The sequence below is a fragment of the Xiphias gladius genome, chromosome 6 (assembly GCF_016859285.1).
Source record: "Xiphias gladius isolate SHS-SW01 ecotype Sanya breed wild chromosome 6, ASM1685928v1, whole genome shotgun sequence".
Taxonomy (NCBI): domain Eukaryota; kingdom Metazoa; phylum Chordata; class Actinopteri; order Istiophoriformes; family Xiphiidae; genus Xiphias; species Xiphias gladius.
In genome coordinates, this window is record NC_053405.1 from 22,844,260 (window position 1) to 22,863,762 (window position 19,503).

The 19,503-nt window shown below is 39.6% G+C and overlaps 2 protein-coding genes across 3 annotated transcripts in view; both read left to right on the top strand.

Moving 5' to 3' along the window:
• impact (impact RWD domain protein) overlaps positions 1–8,550 on the top strand; it is a 17,186-nt gene extending 8,636 nt beyond the window's left edge. Inside the window, exons 6-11 of one of the 2 annotated variants that reach the window (XM_040129799.1) lie at positions 1,103–1,243; positions 1,326–1,420; positions 2,352–2,425; positions 2,935–3,025; positions 5,318–5,452; positions 7,890–7,958. In XM_040129799.1, the coding sequence (XP_039985733.1) occupies positions 1,103–1,243; positions 1,326–1,420; positions 2,352–2,425; positions 2,935–3,025; positions 5,318–5,452; positions 7,890–7,949 (596 nt within the window). In that variant the 3' untranslated portion in view covers positions 7,950–7,958. Of the gene's footprint in view, positions 1–1,102; positions 1,244–1,325; positions 1,421–2,351; positions 2,426–2,934; positions 3,026–5,317; positions 5,453–7,889 lie in introns of both variants that reach the window. The other variant, XM_040129800.1, reaches the window with a different exon arrangement.
• A 2,182-nt stretch (positions 8,551–10,732) lies between these two features.
• LOC120790915 (histamine H3 receptor) lies at positions 10,733–13,821 on the top strand. Its single transcript, XM_040128897.1, has 3 exons — positions 10,733–11,164; positions 11,643–11,809; positions 12,920–13,821. Exons 1-3 carry the CDS (start codon positions 10,888–10,890, stop codon positions 13,775–13,777), a joined length of 1,302 nt encoding a protein of 433 aa, XP_039984831.1. The 5' UTR covers positions 10,733–10,887; the 3' UTR covers positions 13,778–13,821.
• The last annotated feature ends 5,682 nt before the right edge of the window (positions 13,822–19,503 follow it).

A 19,503-nucleotide genomic window follows, 5' to 3' on the forward strand; every position in this document is an offset into this window, starting at 1 on the left:
GCTGATGATGATGATGATGATTATAATGCGTCTGATGATGATGATGATGATGACGTGAATTCTGGGTGTGTAAATGTATTCACTATATATTGCCCTCAAAAATTGTACAATGGGACAAAAAAAAAAGTAGTGTCCACAACATGTAGACTACTTTCTGCTAACTATCCCACAATGCAATGCTCCATAATTTATAGACATGAAAATTACTGTTGTGCGACTCAACAGCTGTCAGTGATGGCGAAAAAATGATGACGACTAGCAAGTGCCCCAAATCTCAATTTACTGATCACGTCTGAGCAAACTATTGAGTGTCCATTATATAGGGGTTAGTGAATGATTGAACGAGGGAGTGACTTCTGACACAACCAATACATTTCTGACTCATTTTCAAAGTTTTAAATCCTCAGGAAGGGGCTGATATTATCAATAGATCTGATATTGGCTTATCACAAATGTGTTGATGCTTATAAATTACATACTGCAGGAAAATACATGAGATCATTATTACACAGTTTGTTCAGAGTCAGCCTCAGTTTTAGCACGTTTATGATTGTGTTGATAGATAGTTATATACAGTACATATATAGAGTATCTGCTGACTTAGGCTGTGCTCACATGTGGTGCAAATTTGTTTCCATGAGAGCAGAGTACTAATTTTAGCTCACCTGTTGATCTTTTATATCTGATCCCGCTGCATTAGCTTACAGTGGATACTGGACATTAACAGCATTAACATCGTTAACGTGGCCAGTGTCTGCACTGGCACTTTTGTGCATGGAGGTTGCTGTCGTGATTAAACATCTGAGAAGGAAAAAAAAACAAAAACTGTTGACTTCGCCTAGCGCTCCTACGAAAATTCAAATATTTCTCAGTTAATAATTGAACTCTGCTCAATCAGTTTTGCAGGATCTGTGCTAAAAATAACATCAGCATCTTCATTGTTCCCAAAAATCTAGTATTAGCCAGGTTCTAGTAATTTGTGTTATCGATTTATGAATTGTCTTGTCTTGGTGTAATAGGTCATGGGACCATTCTAGTGTTAGTGTTATGGTAATGTAACGGAAATTTGGTTATAATTTTGGGGAATAATGACCTTCTTCAGGGGATCTACAAGAAAAGGTGAACATGACAGCTGAGGACGAAGTGGATGATGATGATGATGATGACGACGAAGACATACCTGACTTCAGGACTCTCAAAATGAACACAGAAAATGCACATCTCTTCATGGATCCTGCAAACGGTACCACTCATTTTATTGCACTGGATTCATTGATCAAAATTAAACACAGCTCCGGTATGATGTGTAACATTTCATCATGTAGATGAAGAGGTACCTCCAATAAAACATGGAAATACCATCACAGACAGACGCAGCACCTTCCAGCCTCACTTAGCACCTGTGGTGACTCCCAGACAGGTACAGCACATAAATTACTTTTTGTTTGTATTTTTTATTTTTTTAAATTATCAAACAATAAATCAAAAGTGACACGATAAGCCACCTGCTGTGAAGTGGTAGCGCAGAATGAACTGCGACCTGTAGAGGACTTGTATACTTTCTTGTAATAATCTGGACATCTTCAGTTGTTGAAGATATAATTGAGAAAGTGTCTTCATTTGACACACTGTCTTCACAGATCCTTGAGGATTAATTGGCAATACAAAACACTGGGGAATCATACAATAACAAAATTCTTAGGTGTTATGTTTTAAAAGGAGAAAATTTGAAATAAGTGGTAAATACACTGATAAGAAATGCAGTTGCTTTATTGAGTGACAAACGCTTGAAGGAAAGCTGAGATTTATGGACTAACATACTTAATATCTGCTGATGATTTTCATATCAAAGTGAGCGATCAGAGAGAAAAATACCAGCCCGTACTTTAAAAAAAAAAAATCAAGATTTTTGGTTGCATGAGGCAAATTGAAACATGTTCAGCTGTGTAATTATCTTGTAGGGGAGCAAAAATTAACTGAGATAACCGAAAACAAGTGGAGAGACAGAGGACACTCAAAATCCTATTTCTCTATGAAATGTGATTCCCCCCCCCCCCCAAAACACACAAAGTGGACCAATGCTATTTTGTGCAGCAGCGTCAGACACCATGTTTACCAGGTACAGAATCATTTTCAATCTCAGGTGGTTTTGAAATTGACTTCCTTTCCTTAACATAAATCCACTCAAGGTTTCAGTATGTAATAGGTTTATATTTAACACTCTGCTGAGGTAGATCGCACGTTAAATCTTTGTGTCAGTGGTTTTCGTCTACATTAAGGATGTAGAAGCATGTGACAGTGAAGTGAGGAATATGTCATGACATCATTGTTCCGCCTGTCCTCTGTTGCAGGTTAAAATGGTCCTGGAGAAGCTGTATGAAAACAAGAAGATTGCTAGTGCCACTCACAATATTTATGCATATAGGTAAGTAACACACACATATATTTATTTGAAAAAAAAAAAAAATTTATAGGTAAATACTGTATCATGGTTTTATAATGCAAATCATGCAATACACCTCTAGGTTAGTTTTATAGTGTATCTCATTAGTGGAGAAAAACATGAGATAATTAAAGAGGCGTGCCTGTCTTCGCTAAAGGGCACATTACCGCATTACTGCACATTAAAAGTTTAAAAAAAAGGACCAGAGAAAATGAAGGCTTTCTGACAGTATTATGTATTCAGTGAATAGATGTGTGTATGTCTTTCTGTTTGTGTGTTTTCTTTCAAGCGTGATCTAATGAAGTGTTGAGCTTTTGATGCACTTCCTGGGTGGTCATTAGTCACAGGGAGGGGATGTTGACATTTAGACCACTTAAAAAACGTTTGCGATTAAGAGGCTGCCAGTGTCACAGCGTCATTCTTTCACCACAATGGTTTTCTTTAATGCTCTGCCGCCTAATGCCAAGCTGTTGTGATTCTATCTGTTGTAGGATTTACTGCGAGGACAAGCACAGCTTCTTGCAGGACTGCGAGGACGATGGCGAGACAGCCGCAGGGGGGAGGTTGCTCCACTTGCTGCAGGTTATTATTTAATTAAGAAAAAACTGACCCCAACCAAACAGATGACTCTTTCAGCTGCATGCTTAACTGTATGTTGCATTTGTTAAAAAGAAAATAAATGCATATAGAAATGATGAATTAGTCAGTGCAGAACACACTGAGCTTATTAGAATTAATATTACAACCACATTGTTAAATTTGCTTGCTGCATCCAACTTTTTTCTTTTTCTTTTTTTCTTTTTTCTTTTTTGCATCCTTAATTGGTGTCTATTCCAGGCTGCCTTGTTCATCGTCACAGTTAGCATAGTTCTGCGTCTGCTATGGCTTTTAAACTGGATTTGTTATGAGTAAGGAGCTTTCCACTGGCTTACTTTCCACTGAGAGAGAGAGAGAGATATATATATCAGTTACTCTTAATAAAGATGTCAGGTAACATGAGGGTCAGGTCACTGCATCATCAATTTTTAGGATTACTATTACACACGGGGAAATCTTGTGCTGATGCGGCCTAAATAAAACGGGCAAAGTTAAACTTAGGGGGGGAAAAAAACAAAAGCAATGTGTGACAGAAACCATTGAGGTTTAGGACATTGGGTATTAGGGATACAACTAATGATAATTTTTTGATTATGGCCAAGCTGGTCATTACTTTTTTGATTTAAGTTCCAAATTGTTTAGCCTATAAAATGAAAGGAAATGAAAGAGAACGAGAATAAAGCTGTGTATCAAATCCATACTACATAGTAATTCTAAGCAGGTTTTGAGGATGTAGTGTGTTCACACTGGAAAAAAATTTAAAAGTAATTGTGGATGGTGGTGAAACAGCTCGAGGAACATCTCACAAAACAAAACAAAAAAATAGCTATTACGTTTTTGCGAAAAAATATTTAGCTCTCTCTTTAAGTTTAATTGTCACAACTCTTCACATTAAAGCTGCCCTAATAAATATTTTTTATATTAACAATGGGTCAAATGACTGTGTGTAATGTGAAAAACCCTCAGATAATGATAATCGCCTCTGCACTTGTCCTCACATAGCAATGTAATGTCTTTCAGCTCTTTGTTTTGGTTTTAAGGCTCACAACCTTACTGTTCTGACTCACTCTCAAATCGCCCATTAGTGACAGGCAACTGTTTTCAATAAAAAGCTTTGATAAGTCCAATGTACCCAACAGCAGACCGACACGATTAGCGACTAGCTGGTAAAAATAGTGAAGAATTTGGCAGCTGAAGAGCCAGATATTTCCCACAGCAGCTGGTAGAGACCAAATACTGGACTCACATTCGTCAGATGGCCAGCTGGATGTGTAAAAAGACAACTGTTTGCCTGCACAGCCAAATCAACTGCACAAAGTGATAATATGTCACTATTTAGTTTATAGCGTATTGCAGTGGCCAAAAAATAAATTACAGGTTAAAAACAGTATTTATCCGTTTCTGGCCATTTGAAAATTGGTTCTTCTTAACACAAATAGTAAACCCAGACAATACGGTTTAGCTAGTCGCCAACTTTGTCTCTCTGCTGTTGGTGTGGGAAGGGAGCGTACAGTGGTTTGAGCTTAATTGATGAAAAAGCTGGCTGCTCCAGTCGGAAACAACATTGATGAGAATGCTTCAAACCAAAACTGCAAAGTTGCTGGCAGGGCAATCATAACAGTGAGGTAAAAGATACTAAAACACTCTTTAGACTTGAGGGTAACTGCAGAGTTGGGTGATAATTATCTGTGGGTTCATGTCAAGGAGTGACCCCTTTCACATACATGCAGTTAATATGGTGATTACTTAAAAAAATGGTTCACCTCAAAGTCTTCGCAACAGTTGCGTAGGATCAAAAATCTTCACTAAAACTGTCTTTCGACCAATTGTGAATATAAAAAATAATGAATAGAGAAGTGTTAATAGTTTTTTAAGCTATTAATTTTGTTTTTATGGTTATCTATTTTTATCATGTCTTTAGTCTTTAGCTTTATTTTATGTTATTTTGTGGATAGCTATATCTTTTGTAGTGTTGGTTGATTAGGATGAGAGTGCTGTGATTTCCAAAATTTTATGGATGAATACATTGAACCTTGAACCCTCCAGTTTATCTTCTAATCTAAGTCCTGGAGCTGGAACATGTCCTGGAGCTACATGTTGAACACACAGAGATGAAAATAAAGTCAATTTTCTCACCAAACTCTGTAGAAAACAACAAAATAGAGAAATATTCCCAAATTTTGGCGTTTCAGGCGACAATTAATTGTATTTGTCTCTTTCCTAGCTCTTGCAAATTCACACTCATTTCACATATACCACATTTGTCTCTCACCACAGATTCTGGATGTGCGTAATGTCATGGTGGTTGTGTCTCGATGGTATGGAGGCATTTTGTTGGGTCCTGACCGCTTCAAACACATCAACAACTGTGCGAGAAACATCCTGGTGGAGGAGGGATACACTGCCTCCTCGGTGAGACACTCTGGGCCTCTTAAATTTTGCTCTGTCATCCTCAGTCACATTTGACTTTGTGTTTGTTTTTTGATGCTGGAATCCACCTGGTATCTTGTAGTTTAATTGACTTACACACTAATGTTTGTCCAGTTATCTGAAAGCAAATAGATGGGTTGTTTTCTTGCCTTTCTGACAACCAACGCAAAGTCAGAAAGTCAAAAAGTCAGTTATTTCAAGACTGTCAGACAGTATATAGTTACGGGTTAAAGTGAGACATAGATTTATTATAATAATATAGAGTGCCTGTTTGCCTTGCTTTGTGAGACCACAGTAACCTTTCAGTAGTTGTCATCTTAGGCATATTGGTTCATTTGAAGTGTCTAGTTGCCACGTTCTGAAGATCAAACACTTTCTCTTCTCTTTTGCCAGCCTGTAGTTAGGTCCAGTCTGCTTTGAAGTTGGCTTTGTGTTCCGCAAAGTTATTCCATTGATAAAATAATGGACGAGAGCAGCTGCCACAGATAGATTAAACCTACATTTAAAGGAATCCTACTTCAAAACCCCATCAACTCACTGTAAAAAGTCTACACTTGATTTCATTCCCATCCTGACAGCAGAGGCTCTGTACCCCGGACGTCAAACCTGGACTTTATGACAGCTAATTAGAGGCCACTGCCTGTGAATGGAGGGACTTACAACCTCTGCAGAATAGCTTGTTTCCAGTTCATGAAGTGCTTTAAATCAGTCACAACAGGTTAAACAATTCTAAAACAAACAGCTTAGTTTTAGTTGGCCTAAGCTGACTGAAGCTCGTCTAAAGCTTTTTGATTGACAGGTCAAAAACGCAATGCAATCATTCAGACCTGATAAATCTCTACAGTAGATGTGATCAATGAACGCATGTAGTTTCAGTGCTCCTAAGCAGATTAAAAACTTCAAAAGACACAGTGATGTGATGTTTAAAGGTTAAGTTGAGATCAAATGTTATCCTGAGATAAACCAGATGTCATGAGAATACCTCCAAAAGTTGTTGAGATATCTTACACATGTCCACCTGTCTGTGGTGGTAGAGGTTAAGTCAGGGGATCACCAAACTCATTAGGATTCATACACACGGAATCATGAATGTCTGTACAAAATTTCCTGGTAATCTATCCATATTTAAATTATTTTTTATTTCAGGTAATTGTTTTAGGCATTTTCTATGCCTTTATTGTTGACAGTGGAGATATGTGAGAAAATAAGGGGAGAGAGTTTAACAATATGCAACAAAGTTTCCCAGCCAGACACAAACCGGGGATGTTGCAGTTCATGTATGCTGCATTACACTCTAGGCCACCAGGGCGCTCCAGTCCACCCTATAGTTGTCAAGATTTTTCAGTATGGATCAAAGCGATGCACTGAGCAACATTGCCATCTCTAGAGAAATGCTGCTGGCCCAGACTCTTGGAAAGAGTATATATATGTACAGTATATACATGGAAACAAAATAGGACCCAGAATTGACCCTTGAGTTACAACAATTAAATCTTTTTCTATGAAGAAATGTTGCTGATGGAAACATGGAGCATGCTATTGTCCAAGCAAGAAAAAAAACTATTCAGGTCAGATATTATGTCGCAGCCTGTAAGTCAGTACTGTATACAAAGGTCTGTTGTATTAAAAAATATATTTATCAACAATTTATTCCAGTATAAATAAAGTATAAATTGGAAACAGGACAATAAGTCTGTGGAAGAGTGAGTGGAGACAGTTTTTCCATAGGTGAATTCAAAATTAGATAAAATCTCTGAATACTTGCGTTGGATGCAGAAGGAAAATGAAGTATGAAAACCAGATCTGAACCCCTGGTTTTACACAGGACCTCACAAGAGGAAAGGTTGCTGCCAGTTATTTTGCAGCATTTGAGTTGCTTATTAGAAACAGTAACAAGGCTACTTCCTGTCGGTTATAACAGTCGGGAACATTTTTTAATGCTAGGAGAGGGTACAAACAAAGAAGACAAGTATTGGGGGGTGATTGGTCTATAGTCCCATTGCTAATGCCATATGAGTTATGAAGGCGCTGCATGAATATTAAAATTTTTCACATTTTCTTTCAATGTTTGTCACCCTGCTGCTTGTTAGAGAATGATCATTTATGCTTCCCTTTTGTCCAGACGAGCTTTTAAAATTATAGAGTTATCTACAAGTTGGCAGCCTGGATTATGAGTAACAATTAGTAGAGGATATTTTATAAGACTACTTAAAAATGCATACTTTTTGGTTGTGTGCACCAGTCAGTACATTGTAAATTGCACATTTCAGTAAGACAGGGAAACACAGGAGGAGTTCAGGCAAAAAGTGTATGTCAAACATTGTATCATGGGATATGTAACAACACCCATTAAGCAGAGTTCTAATGTTAGATAATTATGAGTTTGTTCATTCTCAAATCCTTTCCTCTTGTTTCACAGGATGAGGCCACCAGATCAGGAGCGAAGACCAAAAGGCCAAAAAGCAAGAAGACCAAATGAATTTCAAAAGAAGAAAAATGACATTTGTACAGTTTTGCTGTTTACTTCGGTGAAAAGGTTGTTTTTAGATTTAGATGCACCTTGAGACTGATTCCTTGCAATTACAAATAATTTATTCACAATAACTAAGGTAATAAAAAGTCTCTTAGGAATTTTGAATTGTTATTTCAGATGGATGCTTTACCTCTTGAAATTAAACGTTTACAGTACATTTTTCCATTAACACAATCAAACAGTGGGGATTGGTACAGAAACTATGACCTCGACATGTGTTTGTATTTGTGCAGGCGTCGCACAGTAGAACAGTGCACCACCACTCCAGAGTCTTTTAAATCTTCCTGAAGGTCTTTTGCAGTGAAACGGGTTTTGATTTGCCTCTCTAGCAATTCTACGAGCAGTTCTCTCGGAAAGCTTTCTTGGTCTTCTAGACCGCAACTTGACCTCCAATGTTCCTGTTAACTCCCATTTCGTAATTACATTACGAACTGAGAAAACGACTTCCTGAAAACGCTTTGCTATCTTTTTACAGCCTTGTACTGCTGTGTGGGCATCAATTATTTGAACAAGCCATAGCCCTAACAAGCTAATTAAGGTCTGAGACCTTGGTAAAAGTTACCTCAGAGCTCAAATCTCTTGGGGTGCCCATACTTTTGAATGGTGCTCCTTTCCTTTTTTCATTCTAAAATTGTACTAAACAAAAATAATATGCTTACCTTGCTCAATATGTCAAAAGGAAATGTTTCATCTTTAACTTTATGCCCTTTTGAGATCAGTTCATCTTCTAATCACTTAACCATTCACAGTAGCAGAAATTTTGAACAGCGGTGCCCAGGCTTTCTCATGGCACTGTACCTCACATTGGCTTGTGTCGGGGTTTGCCTCACCTCTCCGTTTTGGTGTCACTCGATCCCTGGACAGACACAGTCTGCATATTAACCACCCCTGGTTTTGGGTTTAGGCAGCAGAGGACTCCTCTCTAAAAATATCCAGGGCTCATCTGTGCACTTGGCAGTTTGGTGTCCACGGCCAAAAACCGACTATTGTGGTGTACGAAACAATTGATTTTTTATCTGTTTTCAGTATCTTGAGGGAATAAAACTGAGTGTGATCCAAGAAAGACATTTCATTTGAATGATAAAGCAGCACTCTGAGATTCCTGAAGTTTCTCCAAGTCTGTGTACAAAGCTGCCTGCTCATTTTAGCCATTGAGAGTAATTACAGAGTTGTTTCTCCCTGACAAGATGTCAACACTCTGAACCCATCATCTCAGTCCTTAATCATATTTTTTACAGGCTTGTGAAGAACTCAGCATATAAATTCATACTCCAGGGCTGAGGAGAATAGTTAGACTTCTGAGGAGATTTCAGATATTCATACAGTTGTTCCTGCTGCTGATTGTGACAAAACACCTTGGGAGTACTTTGGTGTAGTCTGGCTCAAATTAGATTTTGGATTAGGCCTGAATTATGGCAGCAGCTAGTCAAACAGAGTTGAACAACTGTCAAAATAAAGAGTCTGTGAGTCTGAGGTCACTAGCTAACAGGATCTAGCCAGCTAACTGGCAGTTAGCGTGTGACAGCAAGTGATTTCATTGTTAGGGAAAGTGACATGAAATCAAATGTAACATGAACTAAAAGTGTATTTTGAAATAAAATTTCTATGACGATTTATGATGAAATAATGAAACATGTCATAATGAGGTCAGTTTTGTTAATTTCTTTGGTCAATATTTTCAATATCGTTTTTTAAAATACATTTTTTTCCCTATGCTGTTTATTTCACATGCATTTATTTAATATTGAAAATTTTGCAGCTCCATATGCAAGCAACCTTGAGGACCAGGTCATCAGGATCATGAGGCTGGCAGACTGATCTTTAGAGTAAGCTGCAGCTTTTTCTCAAATTAAACTGACTTTTCAAATTGCAGCACTATTATGATGTCCTAATGTCTTTCTTAATAAAAATATTTCATCATTAGATGGGGTACTTGGGGTACTAGGCTAAATGATCTTGAAGAAGAAGAAGATTGTCAAGTGGACTTCTCAGGACTATGACTTCTCAATCACTTGACTAAATCACTGAACTTGATGCTGGGTGTAAATATCCATCTCCTGATGGCGACCGGCTGCTTGCAGACATCCTGCTGCCTACAGCTGAGGTCATTTGATCTCAGCCTGATTTCTCGAGTCTTGACCGGACCCCCTTCAGCTTCTGATCCGTTGCTCGGCGGGCGAGATGGCGAGATGTCAACTGAGCAGAAATGACCCGACGGAGACCGGAATTTGTCACCCGTCTTTGTCTCAGAAATCAGAGTATGTTTTGTGTCATTTTGAATTGGTGATCAACTAACTTAAGAAGGAAGAGCACTAGCATGTACATATCTCAGCTGTTTTTTTATTCCGGCTGCCTTTTAAGTGTGAATATCAGATCCTCTGTTAGGTATGGTGCTGAGGAAACAGTCGGTGTAATTTCACATATTAAAATAGCTTCTTGAATGCAGATTTAAATTTTTTTTTTTTTTTTAACATGACAGTTTTTGCTCTTATCAAAGACGTTGCGGCACAAGGTTTATTTCGAAAATATGACCGGATATGGCTCCTGTTTTCTACTCTAGCACTCTTGACGTGTGTCAAAATCAGCCGCGAGCTCCGCGGAGCCCGCACATCCAGCAGCCAGCACGGCCAATAACCCGGCTGACCAGGGAGAGGAGAGACCGGCTAGAGGGATAACAGTTATTATTACTCAAGAAAAAAAGAAAAAAGCTTTAACTTCAGCTTGTGTTTCTCTAGATCACAGAGCTTGGGGGGGAAAAAAATGGGAGATGGGGAAAAAGTGTCTTAATTTAATCGCAGGTCCTCAGTCATGTTTGACTGCTGGGTAAAGTGGAGCGGAAGGTTGAGGCGCGCAGCTGGACTTGTTCCCTGTGTCTCTGCATGAAATGAAAAAGGTCTACAATGATTTTGGCTTTAGATTAACTATGGGCGCACATATTCTGCAGTCCAACTCCAGCGGCGACTTGACTCCCGCGGTGTCCGAGGCTGGGACCGCCCTCCCGGGCTACCTGGCAGTGTTCTTGTGTGTCCTCATGGTGACTCTGGTTGTCGTTGTGGTGGCTGGGAACGCGCTGGTCATCATGGCTTTTATTGTGGATAAAACCCTGAGGAATCAAAGCAACTACTTCTTTCTGAACCTGGCTATATCTGATTTTCTCGTGGGTGAGTCGGTGCATCCTTTTCTTCCTCTTTCCTCTTTGTGATTCCCCTGCCAGGTCGCTCAAATTCAGCTTTTGTTCCTACCTATTGAAGAAAGGCCACTAAAAGGCTTATTGTGCACGCCCCAAACACATTGTAATTTTCCTATAATGTAATTATAGTAAGTCACTGTTGCTCAGTGGCTTGTTCATGGTGGCCTGACCGTCCTTTTTCATTCATGTTTTACATTACCATGGAGTGTTGTGTGTATTTGTAGAATAGGTATCTGCAGCATCAGATAACTTACAGCCTTCACTCTAATGAAAAAACCAGTGCACGCCACTACTGTTCCTAACTTACCCACCGCGTGGGTTTTGTGCTGGTGAGATGCAGTAGCCAGGTCATTGTTTCTGTCACATGCAAGAGGTCTCACAAGCAGCCTGTCTGGAGACGTGTGCATGTCAATACTGTCATCATGCAGTTGTATCTGTGTCTGTTCCAGGAGCCTTCTGCATCCCGGTTTATATCCCGTACAACCTGACGGGCCGGTGGATGCTGGGTAAGGGTCTCTGCAAGGTGTGGCTGGTCATGGACTACCTGCTCTGCACTGCCTCGGTCTTCAACATTGTCCTCATTAGTTATGACCGCTTCCTGTCAGTCACAAGGGCTGTAAGTACAGGGTGTGAAGTCGATCATTACCCCCCCCCATACACACACACACACACACACACACAAATATGTACAGTATTAGTTATCAATTATAAACTATCATCCCAACATTAAATTTAAGGATTTCCCACACGACAGTTTGTGCTTGATTGGCATAAAACTGAAACATTTTCATGTGGACCATTTTTATCGTCTCACAGCCTGTTATTTTTAAATGACTAAATTCGATAGACCCCACATTTACAGAAGAAGAACTTTATTTAGCTGCTTACGAAGCAGTGTTTGGTAATTAAATGTTTACTTATGGTTACTTTTGTCTCCTTTTTATTGATCGTTTAATCTCAGTAGCTTAGTATGAAATCCTATTTATTTATATATTTAGTTTTTACCAGTAGTGAGCAGACTTTCTGTAATTTAAAATGGAAATGGGATTGCTGTGCCTTTGTGATGAACACCGGAGACTGGGGCCAGAGTCAGTTATTAGCATCATGAAGTGGCTCTATTTCATCATTTATTGATTCAAAAAAAGTGCATTTTTTTTAAAAGTTGCTCCTTATCCACAGTCAAATTAGCAGCATCATTGTCTCATGTCCCGCTGACATAGCCAGCTGTTGCAAACGCAGAGAGACATTGATGGTTTCAGGCAAAGAAAAGATGAACAACTACAGCAACAAAAAGGAGGGAGTGTTAAATAAAGGAGCCCTGCTAAATGATAGAGGTTAGACTGAGAAGAGGTGAAGGGAAAATGGAGTAGGCGAGAAGAGAATGAGCGACAGGTGATGACGTGGGAGGAGTAGATCGGGAGAAACCAGATGTCTCTTTCACACTTTGTTGCATCAGTGAATGTGGCTTGTAGCCCAAATGTATGTAATAGCCCCGTGAGTGGGTTTTACTCGCATCATCCCTCTGCTGCTCTGAGGCAGCACAATACAAACAGCTTCATTTGAACAAGACACTCAGAGCAACAGTAAGTGCATTTGTCAGCCTGCTATTACTGTATGTGAGCAGCTGTGGCTGTTTGAAAGGTAACAAGTAGTGTTAGTGTGTAGCAGAATTTTTACTTCGCTGTGTCTTACTGTGAGTCACACTTGTGCCTCTCTTTTTGCACAGGTTAAATACAGAGCGCAAAGAAACATGACTCGCCAGGCTGTGTTCAAGATGGTGGCGGTGTGGGTGTTGGCCTTCCTCCTCTACAGCCCTGCCATCATCTTCTGGGAGGCAATCGTCGGCCAGAGCATCGTGCCGTCCCACGAGTGCTACGCTGAGTTTTATTTCACCTGGTATTTTCTGCTCAGCGCTTCTACCTTTGAGTTCTTTACGCCGTTCGTGTCGGTGGCCTTCTTCAACCTCAGCATTTACCTGAACATCCATCGCAGGAACAAGAACAGGGGCGCCTGTGCTGAGGACGACGCCAAGACTCAGAGGGACAGTAAGAAGCACAGAGACGGAGGAGCTTGGTCTGTGTTTTTTGTCAAAACTCGGAAGGTGTCGTCCAGCGAGCCCACGGCTATCTCTGCAGTTATCGAGGACGACGACGTCCTGTCCCCCTATTCCAGCGGGGACCCAAATACAAGTCAAATATTCATGCAGAGGGAAAAGCTGTCACCTAACAGAAAACACTCCAGGCCTTTTAAGCACACGGCCTCCTGCATGGTGCCTGCCCGTAGGACACAGGGATCTCGCCTTTCCCGAGACAAAAAGATTGCCAAATCTTTGGCCATTATTGTCTGCACTTTTGGGATTTGCTGGGCTCCTTACACACTGCTAATGATTATCCGTGCCGCTTGTAGCCGTGAGTGTGTGGCTAACCACTGGTACGAGATAACATTCTGGCTTCTGTGGCTGAACTCTGCCATCAACCCGTTTTTGTACCCTCTATGCCACAGCAGCTTTCGAAGGGCTTTCTCAAAGATACTTTGTCCTAAAAGACAAGCGGTGCAGCCTCAGATTGAGGCCCAGTCTTGTTAGATGAACTCAGCAATGAATGCAGTAACTGTTGTTGGTCAAACGCCTGTTCTTCCATTTAAAAAAAATCCAGTTTTAAAAACAAATACACATTTTTGCATTAAAGTGAGGATTGTCGCAGCATATCTGACAGGAATACGACACTACGACACAGTCATGAAAAGTGTGCGAGAAAAGGAAACTGCAGTTATAATATTCTCTATGACAGGGTAAAGCAGTGGACTCTTATGGCACTTTTAATGGTGGATATAATTGCCCCTGATTAAAGTGACCCTAGGAGCCTATGTGAGATTTTTCAATTGCTGTACTTCTTAATTTCAAAACATATGCTGACCCTCACAGACAGTCTCTGTAAGTAGAGCAGGAAGGAGTGATGTGGTTAAGCTTTCTCACTACCGAGTTCTTTATGTGCTGAAGGCTGTGAAATGAACACTTAAACAGCCAGAAAGAAGGTGATTACCATAATTTGGTCTAATGTGTTATACGAGAACTACAGCACACCAAGTTGTTAAACCGTGTCCTGTCTGAATGAAAGCACAGCGCAGGGAGACAACAGCGTCAGCGAACATCCAGCTCCACCAAGGCTGCTGGGACTAGAAAAAACTTTTGACTCCTATTTAGATCAAACCGATGTGAAAGATGGATTTTATGGTCTTTTATGGTTTTATTAAGTTTCACAACCTCTCTGCACATTAAAACCCTTTCACTTTAGAGTTTTGAATTCATAGCTGTTCATTTGAAAAAGAAGGCCCTTTCTCTCATATCTCCAGAAAGATACTCTGCAAATTCAAGCTTTTCATCATACAGACACATGACAAATGAGGACTGCTCAAAGCTCAGAGCACCTGAAAAGAAGACTATAACCTGTATTTATTTACTGACTACTGAGTGCACTTTTAACACAGTGATGTTTTATATCATTTTATCTGAAAAATGGGGCAGGGTGAATCAGTCTGTACTTAATTTAAAGAAGGCATCCTTGTTGATGTTCAAAATGTGAAGCATTGTAAAATGAGAGCAGCATTGATACTTTTTTTCAATATCTATGCCAGGCTAGATGGTTGTGTTCTTTAAATGCGGTATTTATTCTAAGACTTGACTGGTTTATACCACCCTAACTACTACTTGACTACTTTGTATCTTGGCTGTGAATGTGTGTCGGTGTAAGTAGCCATCGAACAAATAAAAAGAGGACTGCCTACAGGATTTCTAACTGTATGTTGTTGGTAAAATTTGGAACGGAGGTGATGTAGACGGAATAGTTCAACATTTTTGGAAATACACCTGTTCAATTCCTTGCAGAGAGTTAGATGAGAAGATTGTTAATGCTCTCATGTCTGTACGGTAAATATGAACGTACAACCAGGAGATAGTTAGCTTACCTGAGCATAAAGAATGGAAACAGGGGGAAACAGCCTCCTGGCTCTGTCTGAACGTAACAGAATCTGCTTGCCAGCTCCTCTAATGTTGTGTTCACATAGGCACATTTTAGGCATGGTAGTACTCTGTACATAGCAAATGGAAAGAGGAGATTAGATGCAGATTCGCCTGAGTTGGCGCAGACAGAGGCAAATATGTGTCCATGCATGTTGAAAATGTTTGGACTTCAGCAAATAATCTGTGCAAATCCCGAGGCCTTTAAAAATCTCTTACAGAGACAAGAAAAAAAAAGAGTTTCTGGTTAGTCCTGAATTCAGTCAAAGGCTGAGCTGAACACACCACACACACACACAGTCAGTGTGTCCATTGCTAGGTAGCTTACAACTAATAGTCAGTAGATAGACTGTATGGGACGAATAAACATGGACTACACAACTCGGGAATGACAGAAATGGCAAAAATTTGCTTCACTTTTCATCTGAACACATATTAAAACTCACCAGTTAAAACATTACAGCTTTTTTTGTTTTTGACTCCAGGAAGTCACTGCACCCGGCCTAGAAATAGTCACATAAATCCCCATAATACACGTGGGTTTTTGTATAACATATTGATTATTGAGATTTGCTGGTAAGTGGATTTTGTTATCTTCAGACAGAGCCAGGCTAGCTGTTCCCCTGTTTCCAGTCTTTATTCCAAGCTAACTGTCTGCTAGCTGTAGCTTTTATATTAAACCAGACAATTACAAGGCTGGTATTGATCTTCTCATCTACCTAAGCGAATAAGCATATTTCCCAAAATGTTGAACTGCTGCACTAAGTGTCTTGTGAGAAGTTCAAGGTTTGTAATTGTTTCTGGTTTCTGTGGTAAGATCGGATAAGTTCAGACTTATTGAATTGGAGGCTGGCGAGGTGAGTGGGTGAAGAATCTTTTGCTGTATGTATCCTGCTCAGCTGTTGTCTGAGTAAGATACATATCAGGCAAATTACTGTTGAACACAGAAAAAACTCATGTCAAATATAAAGGAATACTGATGCTGCTTTGAAAAAGATCCTCAGAAGCCCAGGTCTTCACGAAAGACTTGACACTGCAGTGCAAATAGGGAGTTCTTGTTTTGAAGAATGCTGTCATCTTATCATCTGATAACAAGTGCAAGATAAGTGAAAGGCATGACAGAACTGCAGGGCTTTGACCTTTGTTACTTTCCAGCACAGAAAGAACAGAATCAAAATATGTCCAGAAAAGCATCCTTAGGGATTTAAGACCGTCAGGAAACAACACTGCTGCTCTGTGCTGTGGGAATAATGTGGGACATTTTACTTAAGAGAAAAGAACAGACCCTTGCAGAATGTTGAACCCTGGGACAAACATACTGTAGCAACCAGTTCACGGTGTTGAAAGAATACTCTCTTTCTTCCAGCCAACAAATTCAACATTATGTCTCGAAAGTCAAGTACTGTAATAAATACTGTACGGAAACAGAACTGTGAAGCACGCACTGTGTGTAATTTGTTTAGATGGCAAGTTCATAAGTTCATAGGTTCATAAGTGTGCCATTTTTAATACAGGGAGAGATGCAGAGGTTCAGTACCATTCAAAGCACTTAGTGACCTCTATGAGCATCTTTGTTAAACTTTGGAAACAATCCCATCATCAGATTTTCCATCTCTACTTTTGATTATGGATACTGCAAAGCACATTAAGTGGCTTTTGTTTTAAGAAAGTTCCTTCTATTCAAACACAATCCAGAGAAAAACAGATTATTTTTTCCCCTCTCCCCCTTAAGGATAAATAGATTTTTTTTTGGGTCTATGTGGTGGTGGTTTTCTCCCATTGACCCCATTTAATAATAATAATGATTTAAATGTACCAGTTATTGTGGGTGTGGATTGACATTTTGTGCCTCAGCTGAAAAGTGAAAATGTTCTCCCTAAACAGATCCAAAAAAATTAACACATGAGATACAAATGTTGTAAGTGCTTCTTAGAATGAAAATTGACTTCTGAGGATTATAAGTGACCTGTAACCCCCCCCCCCCCCAAACCCACAAAAAAGCAAAAAAAACAAAAGGGTGACAAAATCAATTTGGAGGCATTTCTTGAAAGCTCAGCCGAGCATAAGATGAATAGACTGTGGTTTATGTGACCTGTGTGACGCAGGTGGATTTGCAACTAGAAAACAAATTGCTCAGCACGAGTATTGACACTGTTTCTGTGCACTGTGGGAGACCTAAGAACCAATATTCAGAGCCTTCCAAAAAGAAAATTGGAAGCGGCTCACATCCTTCTGGTTCACATTTGGCTTGCTCTGGGATACAAATATGGTGTCGGTAATATAATTGTTATTGAACCAAATATCTGGTGAACACAAGACACAGATGAGATTCGCAATGACTCCACAGTGATTTTTTTTTTTGAACAGATGATTGTTTTAAATGCACATACCGGGAAAACCACATAAAGCGTCTTATTAATGTGTCGAGCAACCGCGTGACGCCAGAACAGCTTTAGTGCTCCTCGGTGTTGATTCTACAAGTCTCTGGAGCTCTACTGGAGGGATGGACACATGTCTTCCAAAAGATATTCCCTCATTTTGTGTTTTCATGATGGTGGTGGAGAGCGCTGTCTAACATGTTGGTCTAGAATCTCCCAAAACGTGTTCAGATGGGTTGAGATCTGGTGATTGTGACGGTCACAGCATATGATTCACATCCTTTTCATAACCATCCAACCATTCAGTGACCCCTTGTGCCCTATGTGGAGGCATCTGCATTTGCCATTTGTCTACACTCATTTATTCAGGTTTTTCCTTTCAATTTTCAGCAGTCTGTATGTTTCTGTATAACTAGTTAATTGCTTAAAACCAATTCCTGATTTGGGTCAACAGCGTCGTGAACCTATTGAAGTAAAATTGTAGTTAAGGACTTGGGAAAATTGGACCATTTCCTGTACTCAACTTAACATGTTTGCCTTCAATGACTTTCATTAAACTTGCAGATCCTGCTCTCTGATGTAAGAGCAGAGTTTCCCCGCCCCAGGGTTTGTGCTCATCTGCTGTTGTTAGTGAAATGGTGTCAGGCTGAGGGACAGCAAGCGAAGGGGACACAGACAGGAAACATCCCACTTGTCTCTCCTCTGGCACCAGTCTTCGGACAGGCTGGTGTCAGAGGAAAGACAGTTTCTGGGAAATATTTTTTACAAATCATGAACCTCAGTTGTGATTTTTTGACCACTGACAACGACATGTTCACAGTGACAACACTAACATGCTGATTGTTAAAGCAGCTATGATTGTTTTTTTTTTAAATAACAATGTATGACAATGTGGGAGCTTTATAGTGAGTTTCAGCCCACTGTTTAGCTGCCCCGCAACATTACTGCTTAGGCTCCCTCTCACCGCTCTCATACCGTCGACACTAGCAGGCCACCGTTTTCAGAGAGAAAACTCTAATAAAACCACTGTACACCACCTGCTCAGCAGCAAGCAGCAGACAGAAAGAAGTCAGGTTTCCATTCAAATGTAGCACCAACTATAACTGAATTTCCAGAGAAAATTGGCAAAAAAAAAAATTTATGATCAAGAAATAGGTGAGAAATTGTTTCTATGTTTTGTTTACAAAAGGTAAAGGAAATATCAATGTCTGTATATTTAGCAATAAGACAATTAGCAGGGTATATTTTATGTAAAATGTAAAGATACAATTCTTGAGGCTTGTTTGAAATACAATATAAGGTAAAAACCAAGCCTTTCTTCATTTTATGTTTTCAACTTTAGACCTACAGAAAAACTCCCCTATATGTACAGTTTTTTTCTTTGAAAAGTTTGGCGAATATGCTTATTGTTACAATTTAAATCTGTTAGTTCAGTTTCATTCAACATCAGTATTGGCTGTGTTCTCACCATAACTTAAGTGACCTGTCACAAGTTGATTTAATCCATTTGGAATAGCACAAGTTAAGAATTAAATTCTCTAAAAGTAATTGGAAAACTATGTACAGACATAAACCATTAATATGACAGCATAATACCATATTCATCAAAAAGATTGCCAACATGATTTATATCTCTGTGGACCCAGTTAGGAAAGAATAAGGATTTGTTTTCAATAAGTATATCGCAGTTGTTCCAGTGAAAAGTTTTGTGTGAAACATTTTATGGATAGTTTGATTGGCAATCTGTACCATTACAACCATTGCAGAAGAAGAGGGCGCAACAAGATGACAGAAAACATGATGGAAATATGGCATTTATTTTTGTTTCATGTATTAATTGAGGAAGGTTACAGCCTCCTCATCAGTTCACACAGATCTGATGTTTTCGTGTGCCGCTCTTTTTAGTCTCTTTCCACG